The sequence below is a fragment of the Sorex fumeus genome, unplaced genomic scaffold (genome assembly GCF_029834395.1).
Source record: "Sorex fumeus unplaced genomic scaffold, SorFum_2.1 ptg000008l, whole genome shotgun sequence".
Taxonomy (NCBI): domain Eukaryota; kingdom Metazoa; phylum Chordata; class Mammalia; order Eulipotyphla; family Soricidae; genus Sorex; species Sorex fumeus.
In genome coordinates this window covers 32,979,190-32,999,015 of record NW_026606065.1, presented here as the reverse complement: position 1 = coordinate 32,999,015, position 19,826 = coordinate 32,979,190, and the positions used below count along the sequence as shown (strand labels likewise).

The following is a 19,826-nucleotide window of genomic DNA, read 5'->3' as shown; positions in this document are numbered from 1 at the left end:
TTTCCGTAACCCCCCAGGGTCCTATTAAAGTTCGGATCATCTGACAAGGTGCCAGCCATCTGTCTTCTCCAGCGGAACCGGCCTCTAGGGCCACAGACCCTGACACTCAGCTCTGTGCTCCCATCCTCTTCGGAGCCCAGCCACCTCATCTCTCCCAACGCTGTGCTCCCTGAGCAAGAAAGCATTCCAGCGGGTTTCCTGTCAAAGAACAGCACTTTGGGGGGAGGAAATACAAACTATAGACTACGGTGGTAGAGATGGTGAGAGTGGTAAAGTTTTATGCCTCTGAATTGTGCCCCGAGAATATGTTAATTCAAGAGAGCCAGACAGGGAATTTACCTTGTGTATGGCCGACCCAGGTTCAATCTTTGGCACCCTACATGGTGCCCTGAGCACCGCCTGGAGTGATATGTTAATGCCAAGCACTGTCAGCTGTGGCCCCCTAACCAATATGTAAATAAAATACTTTAACTCAAGGAGTAAAATGTCATTGAAAGCGAACCTACTACTCTCTTGTAATCACAAGAAATTTCTTCTATGTCTACAAAAGCTAAGAATATCACTCCTGAAGGATTCCATGTTGATACAATTTTTTTGTATTCTCAATAGATATGAAAATAACTTTTCATTATAATAAACATTTTAGCCTCTGCAGCTTAAACCAAATTTAAGCACCTCTAACCTACTGACCTGACCTGAGAAACAATAGTTTTACTTGCACATTCTGAACGCATGAACATAAATGTTATAAGTTAAATCACGCATATCACTTACCTGTTTCCTTAAAAATTCCTATTTGTTTCACAGTTTCCAAAAACTGCCAAAATTTTTCATTACTTTCTTCTGCCATAAATTCACTATTAAAAAAATAAAAGAAATCAGTTAACAGAAATGGAAACTGGTCTAAATATTATAAGCAATTCTTCAGAGTCAAATTATTACATGGTTAAAAACAAAATCTCCAAAAGCTAAAGTCAACTTCCTGATTTCCATTTATGACAACACCAAAAACAAATAGATAAGTCTTACCTGAGTTACGGTTCCCAGGCACAGTTTATAATCAAATTCAGTAAAGTCTGCATGAAAAATTACTTTGTTTTTCCTCATTACAAGTTATAAATATAAAACAAATACCTCATGTCTTCACCAGGTGAAAAACCTCTGAGAAGTATAGCTTAACAGTAATGAAGAAAATGTTATAAAAAGTAGAAAAAAGAAAAAAGAGACTTTTAAAAAGCTGATTCTATAAACAACTCTGTCATATTATTTTTATTAAGTAGTTAAATACAAATATAAATGACTTGGTGTATACTATTATTTAAAACAGAAAGTACCTTAATTTTTAAAAATCAACAGGAAATTAGTATATCACAGCACATTTGTAGTTGAAAGCCCAATCTTTCATTTTCCCTGAGTGTAATAAGACAAAATGGCCAAAGTCATTTACATCCTTCTAGAATGAAAGGAATAAGTGAACATAGTCCTTCACAGGGCAAAGCATGAGACACCTCAACATGCACATGTTCCTCTTTAAACTAGGGAAGAGACCCATGTGCGGTCTTTGCTCCCACCAGCTCCTCTCCAGCCCTGGGCTAAGCTAAACTGCTGCCTCTCGGGAATGGAAGCATCCAGGGCACCTGAGACACACAATCTATCTTCGGGATCGAAACCAGTCACGTGACAAAAGTGGGGCCGGGAATGAAGAAAACCAACCAACCCATCAACATCACCTGCAACAGGCATCCTTCGTGGTGTTCAACTCAGGGCATAAAATGAAGCTAAAATCCAAGGCAAAGAGGGGTGACACTGAACAGGACGAGGGTGGGATACATGGTCCAAACCCTTCAGGGCCACAGGGAGTAACTTAGTCTGCACAGACTCAACCAAGCCGTCCACCCACCACAGTAAGCGCCCCTACTGTGCAGTTCCGGGTCAGGGACCACTTCCTGCCACCAGACTTTCGCCATCAAGTATGATCCTTCACCAGGATCAGTTGAGGAGAAGAGGTCCAGAGCGATAGTAAAGTGGGTAAGGTGTTTGTCTTGCACGTGGCGACTGGGCTCTAATCCTCGGCATCCCATATGGTCTCTGGAGCACCACCAGGAGTAATTCCTGAGTGCAGAGTCAAGAGTAACCACTGAGCATTGCTCAGTGTGACCCAAAAAGCAAAAAAAAAAAAATTGGGGGAGAAGAGTCACTTCATTTCCCAGCGGCCAGCAGTCCTGGAATTCTTCTGGAATTGCTTTGGGGGCAATTTGCTAGCAACTCATCATTAAATCTTCGAGTTGGAAAAATCCTTGGGAGACCATCTGAAGCAACAAGAGCTTGGTCGGCTGAAACATGCTGGAAACCACCGACCTAATGGTTACCTTGGGTCCAAGTTCTTAAAAAGGGGGAAGAGGGAGCTAGACCAACAATACACATGGTATGGCATTTGTCTTGCACAGAACCCACTTGGGTTCCATCCGCTGCATTACATGTGGTCCTCCAAGCCCCACCAGGAGTGATCCTTGAGCACAGAGCCAGGAGTAAGCCCTGAGCATCACCAGATGTGACCCCAAAACAAACAAACAAACAAACAGAAAAAGGTGAGGGGGTAATAAAACAAGCCAAAAACCAGGTGTTTCCAATTTCCTCACTAGTTTATATGCTATGTATTTTCAAATAACTGGGTTCCAAAAACAGCTTACCACAGAGAAAAAAATTATGTAGCTGTGCATTTACAGGGTAAATGTACATGACGGAAGTTATAAGTAGATTCCAAAATCCAGCTAACACCAGTGGAATAAATTCAGTTTCAATGTATAAGATACAGAACGTGTTGCTGCAAAAATGTACCTTTATCCGCCTCTAATTATTCCTGGAAAAAGCAGTATCAGTTTCCTTAGGAGGCAAACATACCTTACTCATATTTGCCTCCTACACTGTACCCACTATACTATACCACCAACGCTGGTGCGATGGCCGAGCTGGAGCGATAGCACAGCGGTAGGGTGTTTGCCTTGCACGCAGCCAACATGGCCGACTCGAGTTCGATTCCTCCGCCCCTCTCGGAGAGCCCAGCAAGCTACCGGTGATGTATTCGATATGCCAAACACAGTAACAACAAAGTCTCATAATGGAGACGTTACTGGGCCCGCTTGAGAAAATCAATGAACAATGGGATGACAGTGACACTGTACCCACTACAGGACAAAGTTCAGAACACTCAAAATTTTAGAGTGAACTGAAAGACTTGTATGGCCCCATAAAAAAGCCCTAGTATCAAAGTCATCTTTGTGTGTGTGTGTGTGTGTGTGTGTGTGTGTGTGTATGGGGGGGTGCCCACACATGGTGGTACTCAGGGATTACTCTGGGCAGTGCTGGGGTTTGAATATGAGCAGACCACGGGTACCCTGCCCATCTCACTATCATTCTGGTTCCTGAATGGGTTCAGCAGAAAGGACCAACATTGGCCCTGATTGCAAGCTAAACTGGCATGCCCTTAGCAGCATGGAATAAGTTCCAAGTACCCTAGGGGATGCATAACCGAGGGTCATGCCGAGTCCTATAGCACCATTTTATTACTAAATACTTATGATAAAGTTTAACTGGGCATAACAAGAAATTAACAGTAACAATAAAATGGAACAATGAGAGCTATACACTGTTATGAAAGCTACATGGCTGTGGGCCTTGCAATACTGTATTGAGCATGTAATATTTTCAAACGATGACTGGCCCCAGTAACCAAAATCATACTGACCAGACCCCCATATTGGGAACAGTAAGCAGGACTCAACTCTCCAGACACCTAGACCACTGGGACATAATAAAGCCCCAGAAACAGGTTTGCACAGTTATGGCCAACTTTTGACGAAGGAGCTAAAATATACAATGGGGACAAGACAGTCTCTTCAATAAAAGGGGGCAGGAAATCTGGACAGCCATGTGAGAGAGAACAAAATGAGATCACCACTGGACACCACAGAAGAACTTTATCTCAAAAGTGGATTGAAGACAGGACCCTAAGATCTGACACCCTAGAACTTCCATAAGGAAAAAAAAACTAAGGTTGGTTTCCGTGACATCAGCCTTGATGCCATAGTTTTGGATGACACGAAGAGTATGTGAGCGTGTGCAAGAGAGAAAGAAAGAGAGAGAGAGAGAGAGACAGAGACAGAGACAGAGAGACAGAGACAGAAACAGAAAGAGACAGAGAGCAAAGTGATTCACATTCAAAATATTCAAATTGTGGCCATACAAATGGCACCATGGTAGAATAAGACAAATGGACTGAGATCAGAAATAGATTTAAAAAAAAAAAACAGAAATAAAGAGAGGGTCAGTAAGCACATGGAAAAGTGCTTGGTGTCACTCATCACCAGAAAAAAAGGCCATGAGACCCACATGGTACAGAACCCACACCCGTGGAGATGGCTGTTCCCGAAAATACCAGCCGGTGGCTAGAGCCATAGTTCAGCAGGTTGGGGGTTTGCCAGGGACGCAGGGGCACAGGTTCGACCCCCTGTTCCCCATAAGGTCTCTGAGCCCACCAGGAGTGATCTGAGGGCAGAAGCCAGGAGGTATGCCCTAAACACATCCAGGGTGCTGCCCCCCCTAAAAATAAACCCCGAAAACATGGGATAGAAACGTTGGTGAGACAGAGAAACGAACTTAGGCACTGTTTCGGGGAACTGGTGCAGCTGCAATGGAAAACACTATGTAAGTGACCCTCCAAAGATATTCGTCAGAAATGTGACTGACAATGACACACCTCAATCCCCGTGCATTGCGACATTCATAACAGCCTTGCCAGGGAAATAGCTGTGTCCCGTGGAGTGCTACTCAACCTCCAAAAGGAAATCTTGACATTAAGGACACCATGGATGGACCCAGAGGGCATTACACCTAAGAAAGGCAAGTCCCGTGGGATCTCACGGGTGGATCCCCCTACAATATCCCTGAAACCAAATCTGAACCACAAATTCAGTAGGCAGACTGGCTGCAGCGGCCACGGATAGTTTATAAACCTGGAAAGAAAAACCGTTAGGCGCAAGAGAAAGAGGTCTAAGGTAGCACAAGGAATGTTTCTCCGCTGCCAGTTTTCTAAATTTCCCTGGCAACAGGTCCCTCGCAATAGATGATGTCCAAGGTTAAGTCCGCGAAACTCCCATCACGTTAATGACATCTCCGCTTAAAAAATTTATTATTATTATTATTTTGCTTTTGGGGTCACACCCGGCGATGCTCAGAGGCTACTCCTGGCTTTGCACTCAGGACTTACTCCTGGCGGTGCTTGGGAAACCATATGGGATGCTGGGAATCAAACCCACGCTGGTCACGTGCAAGGCAAACGCCCTATACCCGCTGTGCTATTGCTCCAGCCCCTCCGCTTAAAAATTTAAAAAGAAAAGAAAAAAAAGAATGAGATGGGCATCGTGGGGCAACGTGGTGTGATGCCTGGAGGCAAGGGGGACCGGAGTTTCTTTCTACTCGGGCTGGCCTGGGTGAAAGTTTTTAATTGGCTTCGGCGGCCAATTCAAAAAAAAAAAAAAAACAACTTCACGAATGCTCCAAGATCTTTAAACGTGGGCACCACTTCCAAGCGCTGAAAACCACCACCAACCCAACAGCCCCCCGTGCGGACTCTGCGCCTCGGGGTGCGGGACGCAGCAGCTGGAGGAGGATGGGGCGCAAACCTCGCACCCACCGCACCCTTCCCTCCTGCACAGGCCCATCCGAGACGAAGCCCGTCCGAGACACAACGGGGATCGAGCCCCCCGCGGGGCTCGGGGTCCGGGCCGGCGGGGTGCGGGGCGTCCCCGGCCTCCCCGCCCCGTCCCCCTCCCCCCGCGCGCGTGGACCCCGCACCCACCTGGCCTCCAGCAGCAGCGGCGTGTCGGGCCACTTGGCGGCCAGGTGGGCCGTCACCGCCTTGGACGCCGAGGCCGTGCCCAGCAGCGCCAGCCACAGCGCCGCGCAGCCCCAGAGCAGCCGCCGCAGGGAGGCGGCCCGAGCCATCGCGCGCAGGGGCAGCCGCCGGACCCGCTCCCCCGCGCCCCCCAATCCCGGCGCGCCGCCGCCCACTTCCGGCGGGGGGAGCCCGAGGCCGTTACCCGCGGCCCGCGGCGGCGGCGCTGCGCTGCGCATGCGCGCGGCTGGGAGCCGCCGGCCGAGCATCCTCCGCCCCGGGACTGGGCCACGTCGGTGCGGGCGGCGCCTTCCCGGAAACGCGGGGGAAGCGGGGGCGGGGGTGGGGGGGGTTGTCCGCGTCTTCCGAGACCTTCCCGGGCAGCGCGGGGCGCAAAGACCCGCGGCAGATGCCCGCGTTTGGGAAGGGAAGGCTTGTGCTGAGACTATACAAAAAAAAAAAAAAATTTAAAAGGGCCTAGGAAGAGTCCCAAAACGAGCGCCTTGGGCTTCTCAAGTTTTTGTGGTCACTCAAGTTTTGTTGCATCTCAAAGTTTGGTGCCTTTCAAGTTTTGTTGCATCTCAGATTTGGTTACATCTCAAGTTTTGTTTGCATCTCAGAGTTTGTTGTTGCCTCGCAAACTTTGTTGCCGTTCAACTTTTGTTGTCTCTCAAATTTTGTTGCCTGTCGAGTTTTGTTGCATCTGTTTTGTTGGCTCTCCACTTTTGTTGCCTCTCCAATTTTGTTGTTGCATCTCAAATTTTGTTGCTTGTCAAATTTTGTTGCTTCCCCTCCTGGAGACTTTGTTTGCGCGGGGGGGGGGGGGTGCGGGGGGTGCGGGGGGGGGGGGTCATTCACCACCCAGGAGTGAATGCCTAGGGGCTTTTGTGCTGGAAGGGCCCCTCCCAGCGGTGCTGTAAGATCCATCCCAGGTCTTACCTGCATGCAAGACAAACCCTTCATTGAACTCACGGCCCCAACTGCCGTGGAAGTTATAGGAAGTGTGTCAACAGCAACATCGGGCACCCATGTTACACCCACCTCTAGGGGAGGAGATGGGGGGCACTTAGTGATATCTTTCATCCAACAACCAACCTCTCGTGCCTAGGTGGCTGAATGGAGTCATCGCCTGGAGGATCTGTCCAATGCCACGTTGCTGGAGCTGTGTTCCACCGTTGCGGGGTCAGCAGGACCTGCATGTCAGCACTAAGGACCCAGGTGACACAGATGATGATGCTTGCCGGGGCTGGCTTTGTAAAGCCTTTGTTAGCAAAAGTGTTCACGCAGGCAGCAGCCACTTGGAGCTCATCAGAAATGCAAGCTCGGATCCGACGCCAGCCCCAGGGAATGCAACCCGCCCAGTGAACAGAACCCCTGGGACCTTCGCCCCTGAAAACACAGAGAAAAGTGGCTGCTGTTTTTGCCACTGGGAGACTGGGGAGGTGGGGAGGAGGGTGCACACAGCCATGGTGACTGACTCTTGTTTTTAACCAAGCTTTGTCTGACCCCGAAGTTCAAGTTTCCGACAGCAGATGCAAAACCAGACCTTGCAGCAGAGTGAACTGACTTTCCAGTGAAACGACTTGTCAAATCAAAATTTTATTTTAAAGGAACTGGGCAGAGGTGAGCGTCAAGCATCTGCTCTGGTGGAGAATGATTCTTTCTCTATTCAGAAAAGAGCAAATGTATTATAAATATTAAAATATATGGTAAAGAGAAGCAGCAGCTGGGAAAGAATAGTATAAGGCATGCATGAATCTATTCCTTCTTCCTCCTCCCCCCTTACTCCTTGGCCCAGCAGGGAATCTGCGTTTCTCAGAGTTTCCAGACTGATCACTTGCCTTTGTCCTTTGCTGTATTTCTTTTGCATGCTATGGCGTCCTAAACTCCTGCTTTGAAATTCCTACTTGATCTTTACTCTTAAGTTTAACAACCCTTGATTTCCCAACTACTTGGTATGATCCCCTCCTATATCTTTTTTTTATTATTATTTTTCATAAGCTCTTTAACTGTCATATACCACTTCAGAGTAATTGTCACTTTAGAATACCTTTAGATTAACTGTCATTATTCCCACTTTAAAATTTGAATACAGTACTTATTTTTGCTACTACAGATGGTATATTCCCCAAGGACTCGTGCCTTATTCATTTTTAGCTTTCCTTATAGTATCTAGCACAATACATGTCACTGGGACTCAATAAATATTAAAGAGTCCTGTTTTATGGCTAGGAAGGCAGACAGTTAAAGGCAAATTCATTTCTATTCATATTAGATGTGAATCTTTGCGCCTATTTGCTTTCATTAATTTCTCATTCCTACATGTGGGGAGGGGGCTGAATTTTGACTAAAATAATATTGACACAGAACCTTCAGTGTCAATATATCTGAGGGGTAACAAATCATTAAGGAAATGTCTTGCCATAGAAAAAGTCCTATTAAAAATATACTGTTGAAGGACAATACTAACATGTATATTAATGCACACTCCAGTATGAGTTCAGACCAGTGGAGAATGCGACATCTATTCTGAGGCAAATTAAATGAAAGTAATCCCGGGCTGTCAGTTTATCTAATTTATCTGATATTTTAGCTTATGGTTTAGCTTTCTTGGTTTTGTTTTTCAGAAATGCAAGTGGTTTTGAAATATTTCCTTCAACCTGGTCATTCCTGGTTTTGTGTCCTCATTCACAAAACGAAAGGAAGAGTAGGTGGGGGCAGGGTGATCTGTGAAGTGTTTGAGGCAGTTATTGGGAGCATGTGACCTCCAGGGGCTAGTGAACAGGAGTTAGCTGCTCCTTCCTCCCTCCCTGTTCTGGCCGCTGACCCCACACTTCAAGGACACAGCTTTGAAAGAGGCACGTGTTATTAAGATCATCTGGATTTTGTGCACATGACCCCCATTAGACCTCTAGAGAAGCACATCAAAGTAATACTCTCGAGAATGTAGATTACAGCAGGTGCCCACAGAGGTCTGACCACTCCAGAGAAGCCTGGAGTAGAGATACTTTGCCTATTCAACGTAAAAAATGCATGAAAGCCACCTACCCATCTCAAGCAGGCAGGCTCTTTGCTCTGTCTCTCCTTGCCCGGGGTAGGAGGCCAGCTTCAGATCCACCAGGGACTCTGACGTTCTTCTGCATGTCATTTCTAAGGACAGAGAGAAAAACTGAAATACAAAATATGAGTAATTCAGCAAAGGTCATTGAAGTTAGTGGAGCAGCAAAGCTTTCTAATATCCATTATTAATAACTTTTTGGTACAGATTGGTATGAATTAAATCTAGTTCAGGGACACAATTGTACTTTAATGTATTTTTTTTAGCAAAATGTTATTCAGAGTTATTCACTTTGGGCTAATATGAACGAAAATTGATGATAGCAGCTTTCATTGTCATGGAAAAAGTGATTAATGACTGCTTTTTAATATGAATATTGTATTTAGTAGAATAAATCATCTTGAATTTTTTTAGATACAGCATGGACTGTATTTATTTAATGAAAATAGTGGTGCTCTGTGAGGATAAAGTTACTGCAAAATTATCATGTAATATAACACAAATTTAATTTTCTCCACCTAAATAAGTCTCACAGATGAGATGGCTTTGTAAAAATATCACCTCATAAGTCTTCCGGGTTTTTCTTACTATAAGAATGTGCTATTCCCATTTTTTAAAATTTTAATATCTTAAATACACGAAGTGTCCTACTCTTCATTTCATTAGGAACAATTTATAGGCTTATATGACTTTTATATTTCTACTCCCTAGGCAAGATTATGTATACTAAAATCATAATCAAGTGAATAATAGTTTATTTTTCCTTATTTAAGTGTCAGTATATTTGATATTTTTTGAAATTTACATATTTTACTTAAAACAGATTACAGATATCTTACAAATGTGTAACCCTAGATATGTTTGATGAAATTTTCTTAGTGTTGGTTTAATTCAGTGATTTTTCAAATAACAAATTAAGTATATGGAATCCATATTATATAAAGTAATCATTTGGGATGATATTGAGCTTAACATCTGCTATTTAACAATTTTTTATACATACATACATACATACATGGTTAGTCTTTTATAGACTTTTTTTGATGAAGCAAGGTAGTTTTTATTAAGACTTACTAAGAAAGATGTGAGGATAGAGAAAGTTTGGAAGTATGTGTTCAAGAGAGGGCACAGCAGGAAAAAGTGGGAAAAGACACAGAGAGAAGAAAAGTGAGATACATGTTCAAGGGAGAACATGGGCTTGAAGTGCATTTATACAATTTCAACAATTTTTCCCCACTGGGGCTTTGCACACATAGACATTAATCTGGGCATTGTCACAGGAAAGCCTTGCACTCTTGGCATTCTTTTATAGACTTTCAAAGGTTGGTAAGTTACTCTTCTGTTTCTTCTATTATTTGAATTATTTCTTTAACAAAATCATAGGATTGAAACATGTTGATGGAATATGTTGCAACATTTAGTATCTGTTAATACAGTTTTGTGCAGAAACCCATTGATCATTCAAAATTAAATCATCTATACAAAGGTGACTAGCTCACAATGGAAAAATTGTCACAATGAAAAAGATGATGAATATCTATCTTCCAGGGGTTTTCAATATAGTAAGGGCGTAAAACTTACAAACTCTTTGTTGTTATTTTTGTTTTTAGTAAGGATAGTATAGTAATGACATAGAACCAATTAACTTTTTTTGTTATTTTTGTTTTGAGCCTGCACCCAGCAGTGCTCAGGGCTTATTACTCCTGGCTCTGTGCTCAGGGATCACTCCCGGTAGGCTCAAGGGACCAGATGAGGTACTGGGGATCATATGACATGCAAGGCAGAACCCTAACCCTCTGTATTATCACTCTGACCCCAATAATGAACTCATTAAAAAAATTAACAAAATTCTATTGATAAAATTCCAGGAAAAAAATTAACAAAGTTCCAGAAAAAAAAGCAATTAAAAAATAGTTTTAAAATTAAAGACCAAAAATCCAAATAGAACTACTACCCACAAAATTAAGTCCTAAGTATATCATTTCTAAGAACACAATCATGGGGCAGCCGAAAACCCCCACACTCCACAATTACCTCTGCCCTCCCTGCTCGACCCTACTGCTTGGACAGGCCTCGTCCAGAAATTAATTTGTTGGAAAACTCAGCTATGTGGGTTTGTGACTGAAATCTCCAGCTTTTGGAAATAATGCTGGTGTGAAGGTGCAATGGTAGTGGGATTGGTGTTGGAATATTGAATATAACTAAATTAATGACTTAACAAAGTTATTAAAACAAACATAGTAATATGTTAAAAAATACATATTTGCACATTTATATTTATAACAACACTGTAACCAGCGCCTAGATTTGGGAACCACTGACATGCTCAATAACACATGAGTGGAAAAACAATTTGTAGTAAATGTACACACTGGAATACTACTAAGCCATAAGAAAAGAAGAACTTTTGCTTTTTACTATAATGTGGATGGAAATGGAGGGGATAATGGGAAAGAAGGGAAGTAAGGCTTATTTACATCAAGTAAATCAGAAGAAAAACAAGTACTAGAGATTCTCATTCAGAGGTGGTTGAGAAACAAAGCAAGACAAATAGGCAATGTCCAATGAAAACAAACCCTTTGACTGACCATAGAACTAAGAAGGGGAGAGTGAAGAGGAGAGATCTTTTTTTTTAATTATTTATTTTGAATACCCATCCCTCCATCAGTGACCATTTCCTACCACCACAGATCCCAGTATCCCTCCCACCCCTCAACCCCCCCATCCCACCCTGCCTCTGTGGCAGGGCATTCCCTTTTGTTCTCTCTCTCCTATTGGGTGTTGTGATTTGTGTAAGAGTTAAGCTTGATTTTCAGGGAGAAACGTTGGATGATTTACTTTCCATTGATCACTTTGTATATAGGGAGATGTAGCACAGCCACATAAGCGGCCACGCGGTTTGGAATAAAAGTCCTGGTTCCCACATACTCGAGCTATACTTGTAGAGGCTCACGGTCACCGGGGTTCCATCTGGAGGAGGCGGGATGCGGCACCTACCCCATCTGGGACTTCCCGGTGATCTTGGCTCTTTTTGGGACCTGGTGCATTCTCAGGGAGCTGTGGAGTCGTCCAGCGGCCTTTCTTCTCTGCCAAGAGGAGAGATCTTGATATGATAAACGCCTATTGTCCCTTTGATATTGGGTCTGGTATGGTAACAGGGTACAAAGCACATAAACATTAAAGAGTGCAAATGTTTGAAAAAATAATTCTCAAAATCTTGCCAAACAAATGAACAAAGAGTCTGGGTGAATTTTATAATTAAAATTATCTTTTAAGTTTAAATCCAGCAACCTGAGAAGCTGTACAATTTTTTTTCCACTCCAGGGGAAGCATCTGAAAAGTACTGGCAAGCTGATCTACAACGCAAATAAGCATTTGCAGAGCAGCTACTTTAAATTTATGACAAGACAAATGGTCTCAAACCCTAGGTGACTTTACTGTTTGAAGCTGAGAAGATAGTTGGTACCTAAAAAAAAAAAGCTATAAAAAGTTTTATGCGGCAAGCACTGACACACAACCACAAATGACAGGAACTAAAGGAGGAGGCAGTCTTTAGGAAAGACTTCCAGAACAGATGAAACGATGTTGCTTTGAAGGAGGTTTGGATGTCAGCTCAGGCTTCCTAGAAAATACACAAGTGTTGTGGAGATGTTCCCCAAGGCTGAATTTTTATTTTCATCTATCACGAGACCTTTTTATTTTCCCTTTAATTAAAACACGTGAAAACCATTCAGATTGCATTTGGCTATACCCACTTGGCTCACTAGCCAAATCGTGTGTCAACTTTGGCTCTAGAGAAACTTTTGTAGGAAACTACTACAAGAAAGCATATAGAATTATTGTCTGCAATAGCACAAAATGGACAGCTCAAATGTCCACTGAAGTATAATGACGAAATAGATGTGGTTTACGCATTCAGTGGCAAACTAGGAAGCAGTGACAATAAACGTGTCCCTGCTTAGAGACGAATGTGAGTGAATTTCAGCCCATAACAACGTCAGTATTTAGAATACATTGTACATCTGTTGGAATGCATAACACTTTTAAAATTTAAAATTCTATTTCATGTTTTCAGTTGCGATGGTTATCATTCAGATTTTTCATTTCATTTTTCATTTCATCATCCTGTTAATCGTCGATTGCCTCGAGCAGGCCCCAGTAATGTCTCTTTCATCCTAGCCCTGAGATTATATTCACGGCTCTTTAGGAGAATGAGACCCATCATTGTTACTGGTATTTGGCATATTTGGTACATCACGGGGAGTTTGCCAGACTCTGCCCTGTGGGCAGGCTACATTTGATAGCCTGCAAGTTTGTCCAAAGTAGGAATGAGATAATAAGATGTCATAAAGAAAAGTTCTGAAAAGATGTCGCGCGGCCGCAAATGCGGCCGCGCGGTTCCAGGATCTGGATTTTATAGTCTCTGAGTCTTGGACGCTGATGGGATTACACGGCGCCAGGGGGCCAGGTGGTGGGTGTGACCCCCGCCTACTGGAATTTGGAGGATCTGGGTGGAAGATGCTCGACTCCAATTCGAGTAGGCTTGGAGGTCTCGGCCCCGGAACCCGCGTGGCTTTGTCCCTCTGTCAGTACCTTCATGTGTGCGGAGAGTGGTCTCAGCATGGTGGTGGCTGGTCCTGGAGGTCTTCGGCTGCCGTAGCCCCGGTCGGGGCGGGGAGGAAAGCTCGACCCACTCCCCTCCAAGGGGATAGGCATTCAGATAGGCATCAAGAAGTAATGAATACATCCTTAAAAGGACAATATTTTTTAGTCAATAATTTTTTATTCCTTTTTCAACACTTATGATTATATCCTAACATTGTTAGGATAATTAAACATGCCTAAGTACAATATGACATATTGTTAACAGAGATATATTTATAATGAAGGTTTATTTGAATGTCGTTTTAAAAACTCAATATAGCACTGTAGCACTGTCCTCTTGTTGTTCATCGATTTACTTAAGCGGGCACCAGTAACATTTCCATTGTGAGACTTGTTACTATTTTTGGCATATCAAATTCCCCACAGGGAGCTTGCCAGGCCCTGCCATGTGGGCGGGATACTATCGGCAGCTTGCTGGGCTCACCAAGAGGGACAGAGGAATTGAACCCGGTCGGCCACATGCAAGGCAAACGCCGTACCCATTGTGCTATTGCTCCAGCCAAACTCAATATTTAACTTTATGTATGACCGTATCAAGCTATCTTTCTAACACATTTTATTACTGTGATTTTAAAATTATGCTTGAGAACAAAATATTAGACAACTTAAAAAGAATACATATATAAAGATTGATTACACAGGATTCAAAAACACCACTAATGACTTAAGTTTGAGGGATATACACACACACACACGCAATAGAAAAGCTGATTAAAAAAAAACAAGGTAAGGATTACCATGAAATTTAGTATAGTGACTGTTTCTATGGGATAAAAATAAATAAGATCAAATATGGGTTCACTGATTATAACAGTAACAGTCTAATTCCTATGAAAGGTGGTGACTGCATGATTTTTCACTTAAAAGTGGGGGAGGGGGTTTGAGTCACACCTGGGATTTAGTGCAGCACTGGGTACTACTCCTGGTACAGTGCTCAGGGGAACATGTGGTGCCAGGGATCAAACCGGGGTCAGTCACATGCAAGGAAAATGCCGTACACCCAATACTATTTCTTTGACATGGATTTCAGTCTTTAGTGATATACATAAATGATGTGACATAAATAAAAATACGCAAACTGGGACAAGAAGTCATAAAACAAACATGCCAATGTTTTGCTAAATTTGTTTTAAATATTTTCCATTTTCTACAGAATACATTTAGATTCTGTGAAAATATAATGCTTGCCATAATTTCCCATTTTAGAGCTTTCATTAATTATGGGTCATGTCTTACTCATGTAGGAAAATCCTCTGTTGTTCCAAGTCCTGTTATAGTGTTCAAAAATCCCTCCTAGAATAGATAAAGCTTATGGGAATAGCTCTATAGATATTTTATTTCTTCTGTCTGACCTCATTAGTCTTATTTGTCTTTGTCCTAATTCCATTACCATACTCTTAACAATATTTTCACTTTCTTTAGTTCACCACATCCTTTTGTACACTCCTGAGTTACGTAAAACAATTTCCTTGCTTATGTGAGTATAAGGCACCAACATTTGCTTTTGTCCCTTTGTCAAAGCTTCACTTAGGTTCTCTCTCAACTATCATCTCTCAGATGGAGTTAGGCTGAAAATAGGAAGCTCCTAACCAGAGAGATAGTCCAGGGGTCAAGGTGCTTGCCTTCCGTAGAGCCCACACTAATTCCATCCCTGCAGAGTATGTGGTCCTCTGAGCAAGGCCATAAGTGATCCGTGAGCACAGTCACAAGTGGACCAAAAGCCACTCCTCAAAAGATAGCTTCAACTAAGAAGAGGGCTTTTTTTTTCCCTCATAAAACTTAAGATACCATGGTGGTGGGAAATGGGCACTGGTGGAGGAATGGGTATTTGATCACTGTATAATTGAAACACAAGCACAAAAAATTTGTAAGTCTACAACTGTACCTCATGGTGTCTCACTAATAAAATTTTAAAAAAAACACTTAAAATAAGCTTCTGGTACACCAGCTCAAATATACTCAATATTGGCAGCTGAAAACCTCCAGAACTCAACTGCCATCATGTTCAAGGCAGCTCTCCATATGTTTGGGATGAGCCCACAGTGTCATGTGCCCAGTCACGGTCAGAGTCCCACAATCGACCCCCCCCCCCCCGTCTCACTCTCCCTCTGTCCCCTCTCTCTACCTCCTCCCGGACTTCTGCCATCTGTGATGTGTGATTTTAACCTCATCATCACACATACATCCTGAGTCATGGATTTTTTTTTCAGGTGGGAAAAGGAACAAACAACCAAAAAGAACAATCTGAGCGCATGTGGAGTTGATTCTATTTAATAAATGTTCCCAGATGTCCCATAAAGCCACTCTGTCTAACCTCTCGTGGATTGATCCTCAGCCAGATGCCCATCCTTGCATACCGTCAGTCTAGGAAATGGAATTGTCTAGGAAATAGAAATGCTGGATGCACTTTCTCTATCTTCCTAACACAAACAGAATTTTGTTCCTAAAGAATCAGAGAGTGATGGGTTCTGCACAGTCAATTCACAGTGTTCTTGCTAACCCTGGGCATTTTTTTTTCTATTTTCAGTGTCTCTGCTTGAGGCAATGTGTTATCCTGGAAACTAATGGGACTGATATTCCAGAAGCTTTAGGACAATCTATAAGGCAACAGTAGGAAATGGACATTCTGCCATTAATAAATGTCTTTAGCCTAACTACCATAACATGGGTTTAATTGGTTGGCGAATCATTTGAAAGAAAGTTCTGTTGAAAATAAGAAATGCTGGGGCCAGAATGATAGTGCAGAGAGAAGGTTGTTTGTCTTGCATGCGAGAGTCCTGAGTGCAATCCCTGGCATCCCATGTGATCCCCTGAGCACTGCAGGAGTAATTCCTGAGTGCAGAGCCAGTAGTAACCTCTGAGCATCACGAAGTATGGCCCCCCCATAAAAAACAAAAAGGAAAATAAAAGAGAAATTTCTTGGGTAAAAGGGGTAGTAGAGTGGGTAAGGCACTTGCTTTACACATGGAAGACCCCAGTTTGATTCCCAGCACTACATCTGGTCCCTAAAACATCACCAACAGTGATCCTTGAGAAAAGAGTTTCTCCTGAGCACTGTTGGGTGTGCCCCGACTAGCCACCACCCAAAGAAAATATGAAGTGACTTCATTTAAAAAAGAATACTATCATCCAAAAATAGTAAAGTACCAAAATTTGGGTTGGTCATTATCTTGAATATGCTATATTTGCAGCTGCGAGTACTAAAAATCACATTGTCTAAAATTAGTTGTATCGAGTACTATGAGCCAAGATTACTTACGTCAGTTGTGTAATTTCGGTTTCAAAAAAAATCCTCCTGACCTAGCAACTGATCTTAATATAATCAAATAACAATTAGTTTAATTTCAAACACCAAAATCGAACTATTCCTTGCCTAGCTAAAAGAAGTCCAGAGAAATCCATTCTTCCCCTTTGCCTTCTGCATCTTCTTATAAGTTCCTGTTTAAGCTCCTTAATAAGGATGGTGGGGGAAAGATCCTGGAAAAAAAGGAAGAATCTTGGGGTGTGTTCTAAAGAGCCCAACAGATAAGGTATTTGGTGCTTAAACTGTATGGGATGGAGCTTTTGAGTGGAGCAGAGAAATGGCGAGGAGAAAGAAAGTTTTACTCCGCTAGGCTGCTTGGTCAACGTTTTCCTTCATTATGGTCTCTGTTCCATGTTGATGTCTAGTATCTTTTTGCACTTTCTTCCCTCTTCTCAATTCTCCTTTTGCCTGAATGCAATGGCACTCTTTTTTTTTTTTTTTGCTTTTTTCCCAATTTATTTATTTATTTTACTTTTTAATGAATCACCGTGAGGTACAGTTACAGACTTACAAACTTTCATGCTTACGTTTTAGTCATACAATGATCAAGTACCCATCCCTCCACCAGTTCCCGCCCTCCACCACCAATGTTCCCAGTATCCCTCTCACCACCCCCACTCCCCCACTCATTTTTAGTTGTGTTCTCCTCTCCCATTCACTGAGCTACAGGGTAATTCCTGAGCGCAGAGCCAGGAGTAACCTCTGAGCATCACGAGGTATGGTCCAAAAAAACCAAAAAGAAAAAGAAAAGAGAAATGTCTTGGGTAAAAGGGGTAGTAGACTGGGTAAGGCACTTGCCTTACACATGGAAGACCCCAGTTTGATTCCCAGCACCACATCTGGTCCCTAAAACATCACCAACAGCTTTCTCTTCCCAAAGTATTATGAACGCTCATTTTGACTTACCTTTTGGACTTACTATTCAAAAATGTATTTTTTATTTTAATTTTTTTTAGTATTAAATCATTTGGTATCGAGCCTTCTAAAGGTAAGTGGGAGAGAGATGAAAACAAATGCCATAAAAAACATGTTGGAGTTAGCAAGACAACAGGGAGAAATGGAGAAACGTGGAATCCCTGATTGGAAACCTCAGTCATGTGGGGTGAAATTTCCTCATCCTTGGCAGCTACGGAGCTGGCTTAGGACTCAAGACCTAATTTTATGTATTATGTGAATATATTAACATCTATGACTATACTGAAGATCAAACCGTCAAGGTTTGAGGTTTATGGATACTTAAAAACACAATGAAGAGGATAAAAATTCTCAGAATAACAGCACTGACTTGGGTAAATTCACCTTTTTTACTTCACGGCATCCAAAAAAAGCATATAGAATACTACATTAAATAAAATGATGTGTATATGAAGTGCCTTATGCATGCCCTGTACATCATAGACACTGAAATGCAAATATATACTTAGTTATGCTACTGCCACATTATATACTGAAATTACAGACATCTCACAATGCATTGGATTCTCTCATTGTTGGCGGTTTTACGAGGTTATCCTTAAGATGCTTATTGTTATCCTTTGGTATTCACAGAGCAGTTCTCTTGGTGCTTTCATTGTTCTTGTCCTGGGTTTGACAGTCAGTATTCAGGAGGTCTGGGGTCCATCTTGGCTAAAGCCAGCAACTCTTGGGGACTCTGTGAAGCCAGGAATTGAACTAGAAAATTATAAATTATCTTTTCACCCAATTTTTAAAAAATATTCCTACAATTCTTAATGTTAGAATAATTCCTGCCATTGACACAGAAGGTGTCTTTTTGCCTCCCATTTTCTCTACTGTTTTGTCTGGATTTATATTGAAACACTTGGCTTTCATTTTCGCTCTAATTCAGCCAGGCTGGAAGAGTTGAATAGTAATACCAGCTGGCAGAGAGTGGGGCCTGTATCAGCATATTGATGTTCCTGCATCAGCATATTGATGCCAGTGACACCAAAATGTCTCTCTGTCTCACGAAACTGCCTCATATAGGCATTAAACAACTGTGGTGACAAAAGAGAGCTGACAGGAATCATCCCTTAGAGTGGATGACTGGTTGCCCATTGGAAGGGAGAATGTTTCCCAAGAAGGTGGTACATTATCACAATGACACGAAACAAATCAATAGATTCTAACTCTGCAGAATAAATAAGTGTGTGAGTTTCTGCTAGTCGCTGATGATCAAGAGTTGAGATCATATTCTGAATGTGATTTAAAATGAAATTCATCACAATGAAGACGTTTATTTAAAAACAAAACAAAACCTTAAACTGTTGCTTTTTTGATCCTGATGTGAAAATATTAATTTTTCAATCAAATTCACCTTTTTTTTAACTCTTTAAATTTTTATTAGCAAAACACCATAAGGTACAGTTGTAGACTTACAAATTTTTGTGCCTGGGTTTCAATTATACAATGATCAAATACCCATCCTTCCACCAGTGCCCATTTTCTATCACCACGGATCCCAGTAACCCTCCCACCCCCATACCCCCCATCCCACCCTGCCTCTGTGGCAGGGCATTCCCTTTTGTTCTCTCTCTCTCCTTTTGGGTGCTGTGGTTTGCAAAAGAGGCATTGAGTGGCAATTATGTTTGGTCTATAGTCTACTTTCAGCATGCTTCTTCCATCCTGGGAGGATCCTCCCAACATCCTTTATTTGGTGCTCCCTTCTCTATCTGTCAAATTCACCTTTTAATTGAAAAATAACATGCACACAATCTGAAGAAGTTGAGAATCAAGATAGATACAAGATGACGAAAATCACTCAAAGAAAAGAAAATATCAAGCAGGCAGTCTAGTGAATTTGGGAAGGGAAAAACAAACAAGCATGCCTCAATGGATGATTGAGGATACGGTCTACATACAAATTTCTCACTTTCACCACTTTGAACGGTTGTGCTTTCATCCAATGA

At 42.4% G+C, this 19,826-nt stretch overlaps 1 protein-coding gene across 1 annotated transcript in view; it reads right to left on the bottom strand.

Annotated features, from left to right (window-relative positions):
* Nucleotides 1-6,017, bottom strand: part of UGGT2 (UDP-glucose glycoprotein glucosyltransferase 2) — a 128,100-nt gene extending 122,083 nt beyond the window's left edge. Inside the window, exons 1-2 of the mRNA XM_056109679.1 lie at nucleotides 5,858-6,017; nucleotides 775-857 (exon numbers count right to left, since the gene is read on the bottom strand). Of these exons, the coding sequence (XP_055965654.1) occupies nucleotides 775-857; nucleotides 5,858-6,003 (229 nt within the window). The 5' untranslated portion in view covers nucleotides 6,004-6,017. The remainder of the gene's footprint in view (nucleotides 1-774; nucleotides 858-5,857) is intronic.
* Nucleotides 6,018-19,826: the final 13,809 nt, after the last annotated feature.